The following is an 18,202-nucleotide window of genomic DNA, read 5'->3' as shown; positions in this document are numbered from 1 at the left end:
AGTACGACCATCACATCTCAGACCTGAGGAAACAGCTGGCCTCCAAGTACGCAGGAGTCGAGAAGGTACGGACCAGGTTTTCACGCTTTTCTAAATCTCACTCACTTTGATTTACATCAGTTAAGAGGAAAACTTTAAACCTTCATCTAACAAAATAATGATGTTCTCAGTTATAGGGATGGGCAATCGATAATTGAGCAATAAGTATTTTGTCGATTATGTTCATTTCTAATCGACAAATCGAATGTAGGTTTCTGAGCATAGATATGAAGCTGTGACACAAACACTGGAGGTGTGGCTGTCGGAGGTAAGTCAGTGTTGATGCACAACACTGCTCATGGGGATGACATACAGATTTACGTCAAAAATCCCGAACTATCCCTTTAATGCAGATTAATAATAGTAATAATAATGATGATCCTTATTATATAAAACGTTAATGATTAATCGAAATTTGATCATTAATTCTCCCAACAATCGATTAATAAAATTTCATCGGATGCCCATCCCTATTCACTTATTTTTATTTGTCTAATCAGAACTATTGTGTCATTTAGACAAGTTTTGGCTCTTGATAAAGGTGCACTGTGTAACTTTTCTAGTGGAGGATCAATCTGACACCTGCTTATTTTTATGGATATGAACATTTCTCTGACCTCTGATTTTAAAACTTACATCGGGTTAATTTTATTTAAATGTATTTATTTATTTTGCACGTATAACATAATAATAAAAAAAACACACTAGATAAAAAGTAGGTACCGAAAGAGGCAAAAACTCCAAAAGGGCGTAATATTAAAACTTACCACCTTATGTATACCGTATTTTCTGGACTATTAGGGGCTCTGGATTATAAGACGCACTGTCATTAAATTGTCTATTTTCAAACTTTTTTCACAAATAAACCACACCAGGACTTTAAAGGAAACCCAACAGTGTGATGGGTGAGTGGTTTTGTTTGTTTGTTCGTTCACGGTGACTCTGGGCTTTGTTCAGTTGTGGCGTGTAGGGAGGGTGCTGTCTGGGACCAACTGGATTGTCGGCGTGTTCGCAGTGACTCAGTTGTTCAGTTGTGTCTAGAAGTGGCACATTGCACTCGCTTTTTCGGTTCGTTCCTCCGTTCCGTTCCTCGTCGGTGTGGAGTGATGAGTGTGTCTGTGTTTCGCTGTGTGGTCGCTGTCTGCTCCGTGTGTGTTTGTGTGTTCTGTGGGTGGTGCGGCTTTGTAGTTTACTGAAGTCGTGCTGGGACACCCGAGTGAATTCGTGTATAGGGCGCTCTGGATTGTGGGGCGCGCTGTCATTTTTTGATGCGGTTGGAGGCTTAAGAGTTCTTCTAATAGCCCGAAAAATACGGTACATTAAAAATTATCGCTGTGCTTTAAAAAAATTTTTAATAAAAATTACATTTAAACACCATGGACTAAATTCATTTGATTCAAACACGGATTAAAACACAATGAAACATCCACAATATCTGGGTTTCACGTGACGTCACAGGGCTACGTTTGTCATCACGCAAAATCAGATGGAGGGCAGGAAGTGAAGTGACTGGAGGAAAATGCCGATGTGTTGTGTAGTTTATGGCTGTGCCAATTGTTCTAACCGAGAGAAAGAAAAGCAATTTTTTAGAATACCGAATATAGTCGTCCACAAAAGTCAGAAATGGGAAAAGTTGACAGAACAAAGGCGTAAAAAGTGGATTTCAAACCTGTTTGCGGTCAGGAGGAGCAGAATTCGCTAATGCTCGTGTCTGCAGTGAGGACTTCGTCAAAGGTTTGTTACAAAGATAAATTGTTTTTTGTGGTTTACCTAAACATAAACGAATCATTAACAACTAACAGCTAACAACGTTTGTTGACATTAAATAGTTTGCATAGAAGTTACTGCCGATACACTGCAGTTTTTCCCATAACAGTCTATACACATAAAATAAGAGAAACACTCCAAACGATAATCATCATTTAGGTGTTTTGCACCGAGGTTGAGGACCCATCCACTGACAAAAAAAGTTCTATGCCTCCAAACTTTTGTACTTTGCCTTCATCTGTTGTCTGGTGTAGAACGATGTCTGAAGAGCTAAATAGTTCGTGATCTCCTCTGCCTCGATTGTCGGCAAATCTTTTACTTCGGTTGAAAATTCTCTCATTTTCAATAAGATCAGGGTCACGCCCAATATATTTGTCGACTAACTGCTCGTACTTTTGCCTCACTACTGGCTCTAAATCCTTACAATAAGAACTCTTCTCCATATCTGTGTTCTCCAGAGCCGTGTTTGTCGTGTTTGTCTTCACTTCCTGCCCTCCACCTGAAATTCGTGCATCATCGTGATCACGTGACTGAAACCCTCCTATTGAATGATCATCAAACATTATTATGAAATATCAAACATTTCCTCAAACTCTTTTTAAACACTGTCACTAACCAGACGTGAAAATGTCTCGTAGCAAAACTGAGCTCCTGATATGACACATTTTGGAACATGAAAATTACGATTTTGACGAGTTTTGTATCTATGAATGTCTGCATTGGTTTTAAAGTAAAATGCGAAATGTTTGGGGATCATCGTTGAATTATAAAGAATTTTAGAGATAAAAATACAAATTTGATAAATATTAATCTCATATATATTAAGAATGTTAAGTTTGATGAATAAATGAGCAGATGATGTTAGTGGCATAGAGTTGCAATTCAAACAAAACATTTTTGCACCAATAGCATTTTGCTCAGAGGAGAAGAGAAAAGTGCAGCCCAGACGTAAATGAACTATTTTCAGATTTATTATCGACTTACTAATGCTGAGATGCTTTGTTCTAGTCTAGAGGTAGTAAAATAAAATGATCTTGCTGCATGGACAGATCATTTCACTGCATTTATGTCATTTTCTGATAGATTTAAGTGCTTATATCTGAAATTTTGGCCAAGCTTTTTTGCAGTGTGTCATCGCTTTGCTTGAAATGTTCCACAGTGTGACATTAAACAACTCAACATTAATTCAATTACAGATTAAACAACATAAAAATAATATTAAAATAACAAAATAAATAATAAAATAAGTAAAATAACATTAAACAACTCTACATTAATTCAATTACAAATGGTTTTATAGCTCAAAAATACTTCGAAAAACAACATTGTGACTGTGAGCAGGGTCGCCTCTCCACAGAGCTGACCTGTAACTCGGTCTGGTTTGGTCTCCATGAAGACAGAAAGGTTTAACACCATACTGCGAAACATTTCAGACAAAGCACTAACATCTCCATGGAGAAAAGCATTTGACGGACCCTCCACCTGAAAAGTTACGCAATACACTTGAACAAAAAACGAACAAACAAAAAAGGGTTAGATTTTCAGTTGAATCTGAAATAGAATGATTTGTTGTTCCTGCTGGTGCTTGAGTCTTGATGATGAGTGTGATGTGGTGATGATGTGGTGGTGATGTGATGATGCGGTGATGATGTGGTGGTGATGTGGGTGATGTGGTGGTGATGATGCGGTGGTGATGCGGTGGTGATGTGGTGGTGATGTGGTGATGTGGTGGTGATGCGTGGTGATGGTGATGCGGTGTGGTGATGCGGTGGTGATGCGGTGGTGATGCGGTGGTGATGATGCGGTGATGTGGTGGTGATGTGGTGGTGATGCGGTGGTGATGTGGTGATGCGGTGGTGATGTGTGGTGGTGGTGATGTGGTGGTGATGCGGTGGTGATGTTGTGGTGATGTGGTGATGCGGTGGTGATGCGGTGGTGATGTGGTGATGATGCGGTGGTGATGGGTGGTGATGCGGTGGTGATGCGCTGGTGATGCGGTGGTGATGTGGTGGTGATGTGGTGATGCGGTGGTGATGCGGTGATGATGTTTTGATGCGGTGGTGATGCGGTGATGATGTTTGTGGTGATGTGGTGATGTGGTGGTGATGTGGTGATGGTGATGCGGTGGTGATGCGTGGTGATGCGGTGGTGATGGTGGATGGTGGTGGTGAGGCGGTGGTGATGCGGTGGTGATGTTGTGGTGATGTGGTGGTGATGCGGTGGTGATGTGGTGGTGATGCGGTGGTGATGTGGTGATGCGGTTGGTGATGCGGTGGTGATGTGGTGATGCGTGTGGTGATGGTGGTGATGCGGTGGTGATGTGGTGGTGATGTGGTGGTGATGCGTGGTGATGCGGTGGTGATGCGGTGATGTGTGATGTGGTGGTGATGCGGTGTGATGTGGTGATGCGGTGGTGATGTGGTGATGCGGTGGTGATGCGGTGGTGATGTGGTGGTGATGTGGTGGTGATGCGGTGGTGATGTTGTGGTGATGTGGTGATGCGGTGGTGATGCGGTGGTGATGCGCTGGTGATGCGGTGGTGATGTGCTGGTGATGCGGTGGTGATGTGGTGATGCGTGGTGATGCGGTGGTGATGTGGTGGTGATGTGGTGGTGATGTGGTGGTGATGTTGTGGTGATGTGGTGATGCGCTGGTGATGCGCTGGTGATGCGGTGGTGATGCGTGGTGATGCGCTGTGATGTGCTGGTGATGCGGTGGTGATGTGGTAATGCGGTGGTGATGCGGTGGTGATGTGGTGGTGATGTGGTGGTGATGCGGTGGTGATGTTGTGGTGATGTGGTGATGGTGGTGATGCGCTGGTGATGCGCTGGTGATGCGGTGGTGATGCGCTGGTGATGTGGTGGTGATGCGGTGGTGATGTGGTGATGTGGTGGTGATGCGGTGGTGATGCGGTGGTGATGCGGTGGTGATGCGGTGGTGATGCGGTGGTGATGTGGTGATGATGTGGTGGTGATGTGGCTGTGCAGGCTCGTAAAGCTCTGGCCGATCGTCAGAAGGACCTGGAGGTGAAAACACAGCAGCTCGAAGTCAAACTCAGCAACAAAACAGAAGAAGACATCAAGAAGGCGCGCAGGAAATCCACACAGGCAGGTACGAGTATGCCAGGCTACTACGGGGTACTACGGGGATACTACAGGGTATCAAGGGGATACTACGGGGTACTACGAGGTACTACAGGGATACTACTACTGGGATACTCTGGGGTACTACGGGGGTACTACGGGGTACTATGGGGATACTACGGGGTACTATGTGAATACTTACGGGGTACTACGGGGATACTACGGGGTACTATGGGGATACTACGGGGGTACTACAGGGTACAAAGGAGATACTACGGGGTATCAAGGGGATACTATGGGGTACTACAAGGTACTACAGGGATACTACAGGATACTACGGGGATACTATAAGGGGTACTACAGGGTACTATGGGGTACTACGGGGATATTACAGGGTACTACGGGAGTACTATGGGGTACTTTGGGGATACTACGGGGTACTATGGGGTACTACGGGATACTACGGGGTACGAGTATATAGGCTGTATGAAAACTGGAGCATATACAGAGTGTCCCAAACAATTAGACATCATTTTAAAAGCAATTATCTTGAAAACTACTAAGGCTATGTCCACACGAAAACGCTCCTGGATTTTTTCTTTGCAGGTTGAAAAAAAATTCCACGTCCTCATGTGCCGGATCAGTAAATATTCACGTTCACACGACAACGGAGCACTGAATGAAAACGATGTAATATATCTGCCACACCTGAATGTGGCGCTGTTAACAATGATAATAATATTTAATAAAGCAAATCTCATCACTGTTTTTTTAAACTTTAAGGTAATTTAGTCTAGTTCAGATGTATCCCAGAAATATAGACATTTTGTTTTGCAAAACTTAAACATAAGACACAGAAAGAACCCATATATTCCACTGAGTTGTGTCCTTTAGTCCGACAGAAGCTGAACCACATCAGAGCACAATACTGAGCTGTTTTTTTGAGCCCTCAGTTTATGCAAATGAACCATGTGGTTTTAAGTTTTATTTGTGTAAAATGTAAACAAATATGCACAAATCTGTGTGAATAGAGAAGGCACACAGACACAGAAACGACATGTCTGGACGCAGATTGTTTCTGATACGGTGATATGCGAGTTCGTTTCAGTATAAATAAAGTCTTTGTTATTGATCCGTGTGTGTAATCTGTGGTGCGTGTTGTTAGCATTAGCAATAGCATTGTGTCTTGGTTGCTGGGCGACAGGAGCGGCTCTGTAGGTTACACCTGTCCCATTTGGCAACGCTCTTGTGGTCTGTGGAGGATAGTTCGAGGGCTGCGGGCTTCGCTACATCAGATGACCCTGGTGATGACGGGATCGTGATGTCATCATTTTCCAAAAGCTGCGGTTTGTTCATCCACACGACAATGCAACGCTGGTGTTCTCAGATTTCTCCACTCTGGAACCCATTCTCAAAAAACTCTGTTTTCGCCCACCTGAAACGCTGGCTCCGTGTGGACGAAAGACCAAAACGAAAACAAACTTCACTGTTTTGACCAAAAACGTTGTCATGTGGACGGCCCCGGAGTCGAGCTCAATGATGATGTTGATGTTGCTCTACAGCCCAACTCTTTTTGGTACCAAGTCGAAGTTTGTTTGCCTGTTGGTGAAGTTTTCCAAATGTTGCACTGAAGGCTGCACAGTCTTGGGTAGGGCTGGGTATCAGTAAGAAGTTGCCGATACGATTCATATATCGATACGTAGGCCACGATCTGATACATATCTCGATACAGCGCACTTTTGCTTTGATACGATATATTTCAAATCGATTCTATACAGTTCATTAAAAAAATAATAGTTAAATTATGTCTGTGATTCTAAAAGTCTTTGTTAAATCACTTCTTGTGCAAAGTTCATATGAAACAAACATTTTAATCATCAAAACAGTGAAAATGTCAAATGTGTCACATAAAAGAGTTTCCTTGCTCTAAACAAACAACAAAACTGTAGCTGTAACAAAATAATTTAACAAAATATACCAAAAAATTACTCTTGGCAGCCCTCAATATCGATACTGTATTATCACATTTAACAATTCGATATATTGATAATTTGATATCTTTGCACAGCTCTAGTCTTGGGTGAGTGTGTGTGAGCAGATTCCAAGACTCACGGCACGGCTCAACCTGAAAACACAACAAAAAAATAAATAAAAATAAAACATTCAGTACAAAATCTCGATCTGTTTCTATACATTCGGTGAAAATTTGAGGTTATTTCAACAAGATGTGCCAAAATAACTGGCCTGTGAAATGATTTGATGAAGTTGTTTGGGACACCCTGTTTTTATCATGTGTATAGCTTCTTTGCAATAATGGGGAATTTTTTGTAATTTCTGTTGTAATGCGATAAGATTTAAGCTGTAAAGTGTTGAAAAAAAGTATAATATGTGTCTTTTAATTCTGACTTTATATCTGAACATTTATATCTAAACTCTCGTTCCTTACTTTAATTGTGTCCATTGTATCAAGTAGTTTCGATATTATCATTTATCATATTGTAGCTCTGTAGCGATATATCGTGCTTAAAATGAGTATGGGGTATAACAAGGACCAAGAAAAGGGTACAAGAAACAAGAACAGGGTATAAACAAAGGTAGAAATGGACCAAACCAAGTCTAAATTTAGACTCAAACTGGTCTAAACTAGGAGCCAAAAACCGTTGTCATTCTTCTTCCTTCACCAAATCTGAAACTAAAAAGAACTAAAGTGTCTCTGTTGAGTGTTCACCCAAAGCTGATGATCGCTCTGTTCATGAATAAAGCAGATCTCACAGTGAAAGTCACTCATTCAGGATACATCAGGCAAGAGTGAGGTGGGGGCGCTCTCTGCTGGTCAACTGTGGTGTTGCAGGAAGGTGAATCGTGACAATGAAAGAGGAGGGAGGGGGTTTACTGCAGCAGCTGGAACTGGGTGAAATATTGTAATTTATTTATTTATTTATTTTTTAAGGACAACAGAATATAACATTAAAAACATTTAAAAAAAATACGACAATCAACATTTAACAATTACAATAATCAGCATAAAACAAAAGACAAAAACATAAAGCAACACCCACAACAAATACAAAACAACAACAACAACAACCAAAAAAAGCCCCCATTTCCCCCCTTCCCACTAATATTATTTTTACCATCATTTTCTGTCATCATTTTTTGTCATTTATCACAAACTCAAATCATAATTTTAAAGGCACCTACATTTTTAGTTCCTATATTTAAACCAATATTATTCACCATCCGTCACAATCTCAAAGCATAATCCTTAAGGCATTTAAATTTTAATAATAATAATAATAATAATAATAATAATAATAATAATAATAATAATAATTATTATTATTATTATTATTATTATTGTCTATACTATTAATTACAATAATTTATTTCATTATTATTATTATCATCATTATCATTTGTAGTAGCAGTAACAGCAACAGCAGCAATAGTATTTATTTTTTATTTTTTTTTACTATAAATAAATAAACTATAAATAACAAAGTATTGTAATTTGTCTGCACATTCTGTTTTCTGAAATCATGAAACAGTTAAGGTTTTTTGTGTAATAAACCTTTGTGTGTTTGTGTTTAGGGGACGACCTGATGCGCTCTCTGGACCTGTACAATCAGACCCAGTGCAAATGGTTCGAGGAGATGGTCACCAGCAGCATGGTAAGCATCGAGAAGGTTCCGGGTTTGATCTCCAGGTCGCTCAGGTCTGTCTGTGCGGAGTTCTGCCTGTGTCTGGGTGGGTTTCCTCTGGGCACTCCTGTTTCCTCGATCAACCCAAAACACACACAACAAGTCAAATCCTCCAGCTAAGATCGTCCTGACCAAGACCAACTCAAGCTCTGGACATGGGTCTCCAGGCGTGGGACTGTGCGCCCGCTGCTCCTGAGGGGACGCACCAGCAGCAGTGAAGGACAGGTCAAATGCAGAGGCCAGATTTGCATATGAGGATAATAAAGTGCACTTTAACCTTAATACTGCAATCATATTATCTGTAATACAAGACAGCATAGGATTAGTAGTAGTACTGTATTTTTGGGACTATAAATCGCTGCAGAATATAAGTCGCACCAGCCAAAAAATGCATAATGAAAAAGAAAAAAACATATATAAGTAGTAGAGGTGTGCAAAAATATCAAAATAGTGATATATTGTATCGTTTAGTGTGATGATACAGTATCGCTGTATCGATACATCACCAAGAGTATTTTTTTGGTTTATTTTACTAAATAATTTTGTTAGAGCTACAGTTTTGTTTCTTGTTCAGAGGAAGAAAACTCATTTATGTGACACATTTGACATTTTCACTGTTTTATGGTTAAAATGTTTGTGTTTCATATGAACTTTGCACAAGAAGTGGTTTACCAAAGACTTTTAGTATCACAGACATGATTTAGCTATTATTTTTTTGCTGATTTGTATCGAATCGATTTGAAATATATCGTATCGAATCGAAAGAGCACTGTATCCAGATATGTATAGAATCGTGGCCTTTGTATTGAGGTATGTATCGTATCGGCAACTTCTTAATGATACCCAGCCCTAATAATTTGCACTTTTTGGGGTAAATTTATTTGACAAAATCAGAGACCAGGAACCGACATTTCCTGTTGGAAGTCAAGTTCTAGTAAAAACTATAGAAGAGAGAACAACAGACTGTTAACGTCACATATGAACAGTTCTTCAGATAAACTATAACATAAACAACAGAACAGAACAAGTTTAACAAACTCTCCATCTCACTCCAAATCACTAAATCCATTCAATTCTTCATCCTCGGTGTCACTTCTGAGCAACTCCTTGACCTCCGGAGGTAAACAGAGCGCCGCTTCCTCTTCTGTGTCGCTGTCGTCAGACTCAGCATCAGTTCCAGTTAGAATTATTCAGGTCTTTCTGAATCCCGACAGGATGGTTTCGGTGTCACTGAAGTTCAGGCTTTGTCCATCCATCCAGTGACTTCAGGAAAGTTTCATGGTGCATCCTCCCAGGTGTCACAAGTTTCTCTCTCACTCCAAACTTTTTTCTGCTGCTCGATTACCGTTTTCAGCTGCAGATTTCACGACTTCCAGTTTGTAATCTGCAATATATGATTTAGTTTTTGGGGGCATTTGTGTTCAGTTTCTCAGTCGTCTTTATAAGTTTGTTTAAATGTTAAATTGTTCAGTGGTGCAGAAGTAATGGTTTGATCGACTGACATGATACAGACAGAACAGAGGCTCTTTCTGCAGGAGACATGTGCAGTAGAGTGAAGTGACAGTGGTACAGGAGGAACAGGAGCAGCAGATACTCACACACAAGACTAGAACCTCTCACCGCTTCACTGTCAACATTTTAATATATAAGTTGCCCCTGAGTATAAGTTGCAGGAAACACCCAACCCATGAAAAAACTGTGACTTATAGTCCGAAAAATACAGTAGTAGTAGGCAGTGTTGGGAAGGTGACTTTTCAAATGTATTCCCCTACAGATTACAGATTACATACCCCAAAATGTAGTTTGTAACGTAATCCATTAAATTACTTAAAGTGAGTAACGTAATCTGAATACTGTAGAGAAGCAAAGACTAGGATGGTTTAGTCCTGGTTTAGACCTGAGTTTAGTTCTGGTTTAGTTCTGGTGCAGTTCTGGTTTAGTTCTGGTTTAGTTCTGGTTTAGTTCTGGTTTAGACCTGGTTTTAGACCTGTTTTAGACCTGGTTTAGATCTGGTTTAGAACTAGTTTAGACCTGGTCTTAGTCATAGTTTAGTCCTGGTTTAGCTCTAGTTTAGACCTGTTTTTTGTCCTGGTTTTAGTCCTGGTTTAGACCTGGTTTAGATCTAGTTTAGACCTGGTTTTAGTCCTGGTTTAGACCTGGTTTAGATCTAGTTTAGACCTAGTTTAGTTTCCGGCAATGAGTGGAATTACCGAAAAAAAAAAAAAAAAGAAAAGAAAAAAAAAGGGTGGTTATAGCCCAAAATGTGAAAACACGAAAATCCCGCCATGTAATCCATTTATTTCAACAAAGTAACTGTAATCCAATTACCACTCACTAAAACTGTAACTGAATACAGTTACTCATAATTTGTACTCTGATTACGTAACTCTGGTACATGTAATCTGTTACTCCCCCACACTGGTAGTAGGACAGCGTTCTTAGTTCTCTGTTTTCTAGCCCTGTGTGTTTTGTGTGTTTCAGGAGCTGGAGAAGTTGGAGGTGGAGCGGATCGAGTTCATTCAGACTCACCTGAGACAGTACACCACCCTGAGACACGAGACGGACATGTTCAACCAGAGCGTACGTACTGCACTCAGAGGACGAGGAGTACTAATACTAGTAGTAATAGTAATCAATCAATCAGACTTTATTTATAGAGCGTTTTTCATACAAAAACACAACACACAAATCGCTAATAGTGATAATTATAGTAATATTAGGGTTCATTGTAAGACTTCACCAGTGCAGTAGTAGGAGAGGCAGACTGTTTATGTATTTCAAACATCCACAGACAGATCAGCTGTGGATGTGGAGGGATTATTTTCCAAAACTGTGTGTCAGATCACATAACTTAAATCTGTTCCTGTGTACAATAGCTCTCGGCCACCTCACTGTTCCATCACTCGTTCCTGTCCAGTCGGCACAGTCGGCTCCGTGCGCAACAATAGTTCCAATCAGAGAAACAGCTCGACCATGTTCACTGTAGTCAAATGTCTGTGAGGTTATTCTCAGAGTCGCTTCGTTTGACGGCTGTTTTGTTAAAGTTAACAGCTTAATTAAAGTTTGACACACAAAGACGCGCCTTTCTAAAAAAAGTCCAGTGAAGTTTTCTCCTCATTTGTGTTTAACATGTTGTCAGTGACGTCCACCCACAGCTCCCTGTCTCCCTGTCTCCCTGTCTCCCTGTCTCCCTGTCTCCCTGTCACCCTGTCACCCTGTCACCCTGTCACACTGTCACACCGTCACTGTCTGGTCTGACACGATTCGGTGGTTTTAGTGACTTGGCAAAACCCTCATGGAAGTTACATTAGAGTGGAAATGATTGGACCAACTGTTTGTCTGATTACAGTCGCTGCCGTTGTACAGAGTCAGATGTGTCTCTGTGGGGTTTTGCTGAGTCACACTAAAAGAAATAAACCAGCTGTTTAAAGATCAGGAAGTGGACCCGGAGCTGCACCACAAACTCAAGTCATCTACATTTAAAAAACAATTGTGTGCTTTAACTTCTTGGGTGTTTTATTAAAGACAATAAAGTAAAGTATATTAACATTGATGACATGTTTCTGCTACTGCTGCTCGGCCTTGCAGCTGTCGTTACTTCCTGTAGGCGTGGTCAGCTCTTGTTACTTTCTGTAAGCGTTGTTACTTCCTGTAGGCGTGGTCAGGTCTTGTTACTTTCTGTAAGCGTTGTTACTTCCTGTAGGCGTGGTCAGGTCTTGTTACTTCTTGTAGGCTTTGTTACTTGTTGTAGGCGTGGTCAGCTCTTGTTACTTCCTGTAAGCATTGTTACTTCCTGTAGGCGTTGTTACTTCCTGTAGGCGTGTTCAGCTGTTATTACTTCCTGTAGGCGTTGTTACTTCCTGTAGGCTTTGTTACTTCCTGTAGTTGTGGTCAGCTGTTATTACTTCCTGTAGGCGTTGTTACTGTTACTTCCTGTAGGCGTGGTCAGCTGTTATTACTTCCTGTAGGCGTTGTTACTTCCTGTAGGCGTTGTTACTTCCTGTAGGCGTGGTCAGCTGTTATTACTTCCTGTAGGCGTTGTTACTTCCTGTAGGCGTTGTTACTTCCTGTAGGCGTGGTCAGCTGTTATTACTTCCTGTAGGCGTGGTCAGGTCCTTCTGATACAAACACCTGTCTGTAATCAGGGCAGTTCTGTGTGATGTAACATAGTACTTCAAATTTCAAAAGCCACTGGAGGCAGCACACACTGACATGTTGGTGTTTTTGACCCGAAAAGCTGCAAACAAACTTAGTTTGCACTAAAACTGCCGGAAGATAATGTCATTAAAACTTCATATAATACACAGTTCAGTGATGAAAGTGGACTTAGTGTTTGGCTCCACTTTAAAACTTCTATATTTATGGAAAAGAATTAGTTCCATCAGATTTAGAGTTTTAAATACGGTTTAATTTCTCACTTAGATTTTTTTTAAACTATTATTATTTTTTTATTCCATGGCTGAAATCATCCAAATGATTTTAGTGAAGGTGTGTGGAGTTTAAAAACACATTAGCACTTTCTGTATTACCACATGACATCACAAGGTGGAACAGAGTGTGTTCAGTTTGAGAGAAGAAGGGTTTATGTGTTAAACATGTGAATGAAACAAAACACAACTCCAGGTTTGTTTGTGATGAGGAAACTGCATTAAAACATCAGAGAACAGTGTGATATTGTCTGTTTAAACTGAGTGTTTCTCTTCAGTGTGTTGTGACTCTTGTGTTGTAGACGGTGGAGCCGGTGGACCAGCTGCTCCAGGCCGTGGACCCAGCCAAAGACCGCGAGCTCTGGGTCCAAGAGAACAAGACGGGGGAGGTCCGACCCGTGGACCTGGACATTTAACCCCCTGCCGCCCCCTACAGGACTGTCCCAGCGCCGCACCAGCATGAAACCCCCACACCCACGCTTCACCACACGGCAAAAAAAACACCACCAGGCGAATGGCTTGAACTTACAGCGTCATCATGCATTATTCTGGGATCAGGTTTGGGCGTGTTTCACTGGTTTGAGAGAAGACCCCGAGGAGAAGACGACACTGTCAGAACTAGACCTGCACCATTACATTTAAAGAGGCACTGTGTCACTTTTCACATGAGGGGCTTGGTCCTGCTTGTCTCCATTTGATCTATTTTACATTTATTCAATTACAGATGTTTTTATTGCTCAAAAATGCCTTGAAAAAAAATCATTACTCTCCACAGATCTGACCTGTAACCTGGCCTGTCGAGTGGCATTACCTGATTGTCTCTATGGAGACAGGTAATGTGATACTGTGGAATATTCCAAGCAAAGTCACAGCAACTCCATGAAAACAATCAGGTTTAAAATGGACCTAAGGAAGTGTGGTTATTGCCGTGGTAACATAAACTCGCAGAGGTGTCAAACTCAAATTCACAGAGGCCAAAATTAAAAACTGGGACTAAGTCGTGGGCCAAACTAAATATTTATTGAAAAATGTCAACAACATCTGCATGTTTTCTCTTCTTTTGAGAATGTAATGTATGTAATGTTAAACCTTTTCTTATTATATCAGTAAATGTTTAATAATAGTTTTGCTTAAACATTGATTCTAGAACAAGCAGAATATAAAATAACAACATTTAAAAAAAATAATGTCTCTATAGTCTATCTGTAGCCGGCGGGCAGATCTAATACATCTTTGATCTGATCTCGTGGGCCAAATATAATTATATCATGGGCCAAATTTGGCTCCCAGGCCTGAGTTTGACATGTCTGGTTTAAAGAAATGGGCATGTTTCAAACAGGAAGTGAGCATGGGGGCACTTCTGGCTCCAACTGACTTTCTGTTGAAAAAACTATCAGCTCTCTCTGTGTACCTGCTGCTGTCAGGCTCCTCATTTTGGTCTGAAAATGTTCATATTAACCCGCGACACATGATACTGGAGTTTATATCTTGCTGTTTGGTCTATAAATCAATTCCTATTCCTAATATTTAACTCTGCTCCACTGCAGGCCTCTGTGAGCTTCATTTGACTGGAGCTGAACACTGTAGGCAACGTCACACTCCCTTAATCTACTTCTTTATACAGTTTATGGCCACGCTTACATGATGATGTTTTTTAATTCCAAATTAATTGTTCTGGATTAAATAGTCAGAATCAAAATATTCTCCTTCAAGTTTACATGGAAATAATAATTCTGAATTGAGGTTTACATGGAAAACACGTTAAATCGTCTTTATTTAATTGCGTTCAGCGTCTGGGGGTGGGGAAGGTTCTGATTGGACAGAGACACCAACGTAAACACACACTTCAGCTGCTACCGGCTTTTCTGTCATCTCAGTTTGTCGTTCCGTCACGGACACAAACATGATCCAAACTTTTCCCGCAGTGGTTCCGATGATAATTGCGAATCAGCAGATTTAGAATTGTCTCTTCATGCTTTACGTCTGTCGGCTGAAGAGGAGAAGGGAAGAGTGTCGGAGAAGGAGGAAGAAGACAAACTGAGTGTGAGGCTGCTCTACCTCAGGCCACTCCCACATCCTGCTCACAAATCCAAAGAGACGTGGAGGAAAGTCCGAAGCCAGAACTGGTGGAAGCCAGAATCGAAGGGCGACACAACGAGAATGCACTGAACGACCAGAATTATTTTTAACAAGAATAAACATTTACATGATCCAGGAAGAAATTAATTCAGCTTTAAAATCAGAATAAACCACCTACTTACTTCGGAATTAAGTTTAATTTCATTAGGAATGAAGTGTTTACATGGTCTTTTTAAAGCAGAATCCGTTTTTATTCAGAATTAAATGATCTGTATTCAGAATTAAATCTCTCATGTAAACGTGGCATAAATGTGGGGATCCAGAATAAGGGATAAAACAGGTGACAGTCCCTTGTCCGGAAAAGTGACACAGTGCAACTTTAAATGAACGAAACCAAGTCAAGTGCATATGAGAGACTAAAACACAGACCAGTATATTTTTGGAAATCACCAAACTTTTTCTCAAGTAATGATTACTGTTAGTTCAATTAAATTTTACTCAAGTAGGAGTGAAAATTTTCTTACAAAATATACTCAAGTAAATGTATTTCCCACTCTGGTAAAACTGCAATCTATTTTTACAACAAGTGTCATCCCACCAGAGTTAAACAAATTAAAAAAAAAATATTGTAAAACCTGTCATACGCACTTGAAAATGAGTGCAGAATGAGGCGTGTCCGCTCTCGTGCAGGCGGTCTCTCTGTAGCTGGGGTCGGCTGTAGTGATCTGTGTAAAGACTTAGCTGTACTTTTCCTTTGGTGCCAGATTTATTTTCGTATTTTTGGGTAAATGTGGGATAATATATTTTGATAATTTGCTGTTTTTTTGGGTGGGAGGTACGTGCATGTTTGTGTGTAACGCGCGTTTGGACTCATTCTGTGGAGTCGTGGTGCTGCCTGTACAAAAGCCACAAACTCTCACTGCTCTGGAAAAACAAAAAAAAAAAAAAAAACATCTGCACGAGCTAAAACGATGGGAATTCAGAATGTTTGCAGTCACATTTTGAGTAGTTTTGACTCGTTTTGATGAATATAGTGAGTAAAGCCAGGGCCGTTCACAGACTTCTTGAGCCTGGGGCAAGAATGAAAAATCTTATTCTTATTTATATTAAGAATTTCTAACAGGTTTCAGTTACTAATTCAAGAAAATTTATTATTTTATAGTTGACAGAAATATTGGAACCTGGACAAATATTTATAATCAAATGATAAATAAAATTAAATCAAATCGAAATGAATAAATTTACAAACTAAATGAATTCAAATGAGTAAAAACTAGTGAAAAAACATGAATATTCTGAATTAAAGTCATTTTAAATCATGCAGTGAAATGTTTTACAGAGTGGATCCCAGTCTGGACAAAGTCTGGTCAGCCAGCTCCTCAAACTTTCTGTTTTAAAGCAGCTATTTATTTATTCTACCAAAAACACTTTTATTCCCCATCTTCTCCAAACCCAAGCTGTTATTGTGCCGCCATATTTGTTTAGGTTTGAAGCTCAACTGTCTCGCCCACACTGAAAATGTTCAGAAAATTTCCCATTCAGTTTCCTCATATAAACTCAAAATGTTCATATACAGAGTTTCGACTCACCCACTACGGGAAAACTAGTAACAAACTTTCCATTTGATGAAGTTTTACAAATATATATACCGTATTTTCCAGGTTAAGCCTCTAACCGTATCAAAAAACGACCGTGCGCCACAATCCAGAGCGCCCCATACATGAATCCACTCTGTGTCCCAGCACGACTTCAGTAAACTACAAAGCCACACCACCCGCAGAACACACAAACACACACAGAGCAGACAGCGACCGCACAGCCAAACACACCCACAGACACACTCATCACTCCACGCCGACGAGGAACGGAACGGAGGAACGAACCGAAAAAGCGAGTGCAATGTGCCACTTCTAGACACGACTGAACAACTGAGTCACTGCGAACACGCCGACAATCCGTTGGTCCCAGACAGCACCCTCCCTACACGCCACAACTGAACAAAGCCCAGAGTCACCGTGAACGAACAAACAAACAAAACCACTCACCCATCACACTGTTGGGTTTCATTTAAAGTCCCACGCGGTTTATTTGTGAAAAAAGTTTGAAAATAGACCATTTAATGACAGTGCGCCTTATAATCCAGAGCGACTAATAGTGCGGAAAATACGGTCTTATATTAGTGACAAGTGTCGTGATACTCGAGCCTCGGCCTTGTACCTCAACACTGGACTTGAACGCGTTTGGACTCGGTCTTGTCTCGGACTCAAGGTCTGACACTCATCGAGTACGATCATATTTTATTATGGTCGCTGCTGCCGCCAATAAACTTGTACTGGTGTGCAGCCTGGAGTCTGTCTGGAGTCTGGAGCCCACGGCACGTCACAACACACAAGTCTCCAGAGCACAGCTTGTCCTCAACAGTGTTACCCTCGTGTACCAGCGTGTATGACAGGACAGGTTAAACATCCCACCTCTCCATCTGCCTCATGTCAGCGCCGCTCCTCGCCTTCCACACTGTCACTCCTCCTCACGTACAGCGCACACACACTCACTTGTCAGAGTGCGCTCATTAGAAGAGACCAAATGCGAAGCAAAAACTAATCTAAATTTATGCTACGGTGTTGGCACAGAGCAGACCTACAGCACAGAACAGGCCTACCTTTCTTCACTTTTTTGTGCCAGTGGAAGTTCTCTTAAAGAAGCTTAAATGAACATTAATCAGATAAAATGGGGATAGATTTATAAAAACATTTACATGAATGTGCCAAAATACCTGTAAAATACAAATGAATGTAGAAAATGACAAAGATGGTCTCGATTTGGTCTCCATGGGCCGTGAGCACGGTCTTGTCACAGTCTCGATCTTTAAAAATCTCAGTCTTGTCTTGGTCTCCACCTTTAAAAGTCTCGGTCTCGGTCTTGACCTTTAAAAGTCTCGGTCTTGTCTCGGTCTCGACTCTCAGAGGTCTTGGTCTTGTCCTAGTCTCAGAACACTGTGGTCTCGGACTGGTCTTGGTCTCGGACTTAGTGCGGTCTTAGTAGTAGTAGATTAGAAGTAATCCACCTCCAAAACGCTAGGAGGCTAGGATATATGCCCCTCCATATA

General features: G+C 40.9%; 1 protein-coding gene across 1 annotated transcript in view; it reads left to right on the top strand.

Annotated features, from left to right (window-relative positions):
- The window catches only part of gas7a (growth arrest-specific 7a), a 50,560-nt gene extending 37,127 nt beyond the window's left edge, over window positions 1-13,433 (top strand). Inside the window, exons 7-11 of the mRNA XM_055152683.1 lie at window positions 1-65; window positions 4,794-4,917; window positions 8,481-8,560; window positions 11,072-11,170; window positions 13,320-13,433. The exon at window positions 1-65 is cut by the window's left edge and continues 67 nt beyond it. Of these exons, the coding sequence (XP_055008658.1) occupies window positions 1-65; window positions 4,794-4,917; window positions 8,481-8,560; window positions 11,072-11,170; window positions 13,320-13,433 (482 nt within the window). The remainder of the gene's footprint in view (window positions 66-4,793; window positions 4,918-8,480; window positions 8,561-11,071; window positions 11,171-13,319) is intronic.
- Window positions 13,434-18,202: the final 4,769 nt, after the last annotated feature.

This window comes from Boleophthalmus pectinirostris, unplaced genomic scaffold (genome assembly GCF_026225935.1).
Source record: "Boleophthalmus pectinirostris isolate CB_2022bp ecotype Guang Dong unplaced genomic scaffold, ASM2622593v1 HiC_scaffold_17, whole genome shotgun sequence".
Lineage (NCBI taxonomy): Eukaryota > Metazoa > Chordata > Actinopteri > Gobiiformes > Gobiidae > Boleophthalmus > Boleophthalmus pectinirostris.
The sequence above is the reverse complement of the archived record's forward strand: the minus strand, read 5'-3'. Positions and strand labels throughout refer to the sequence as shown.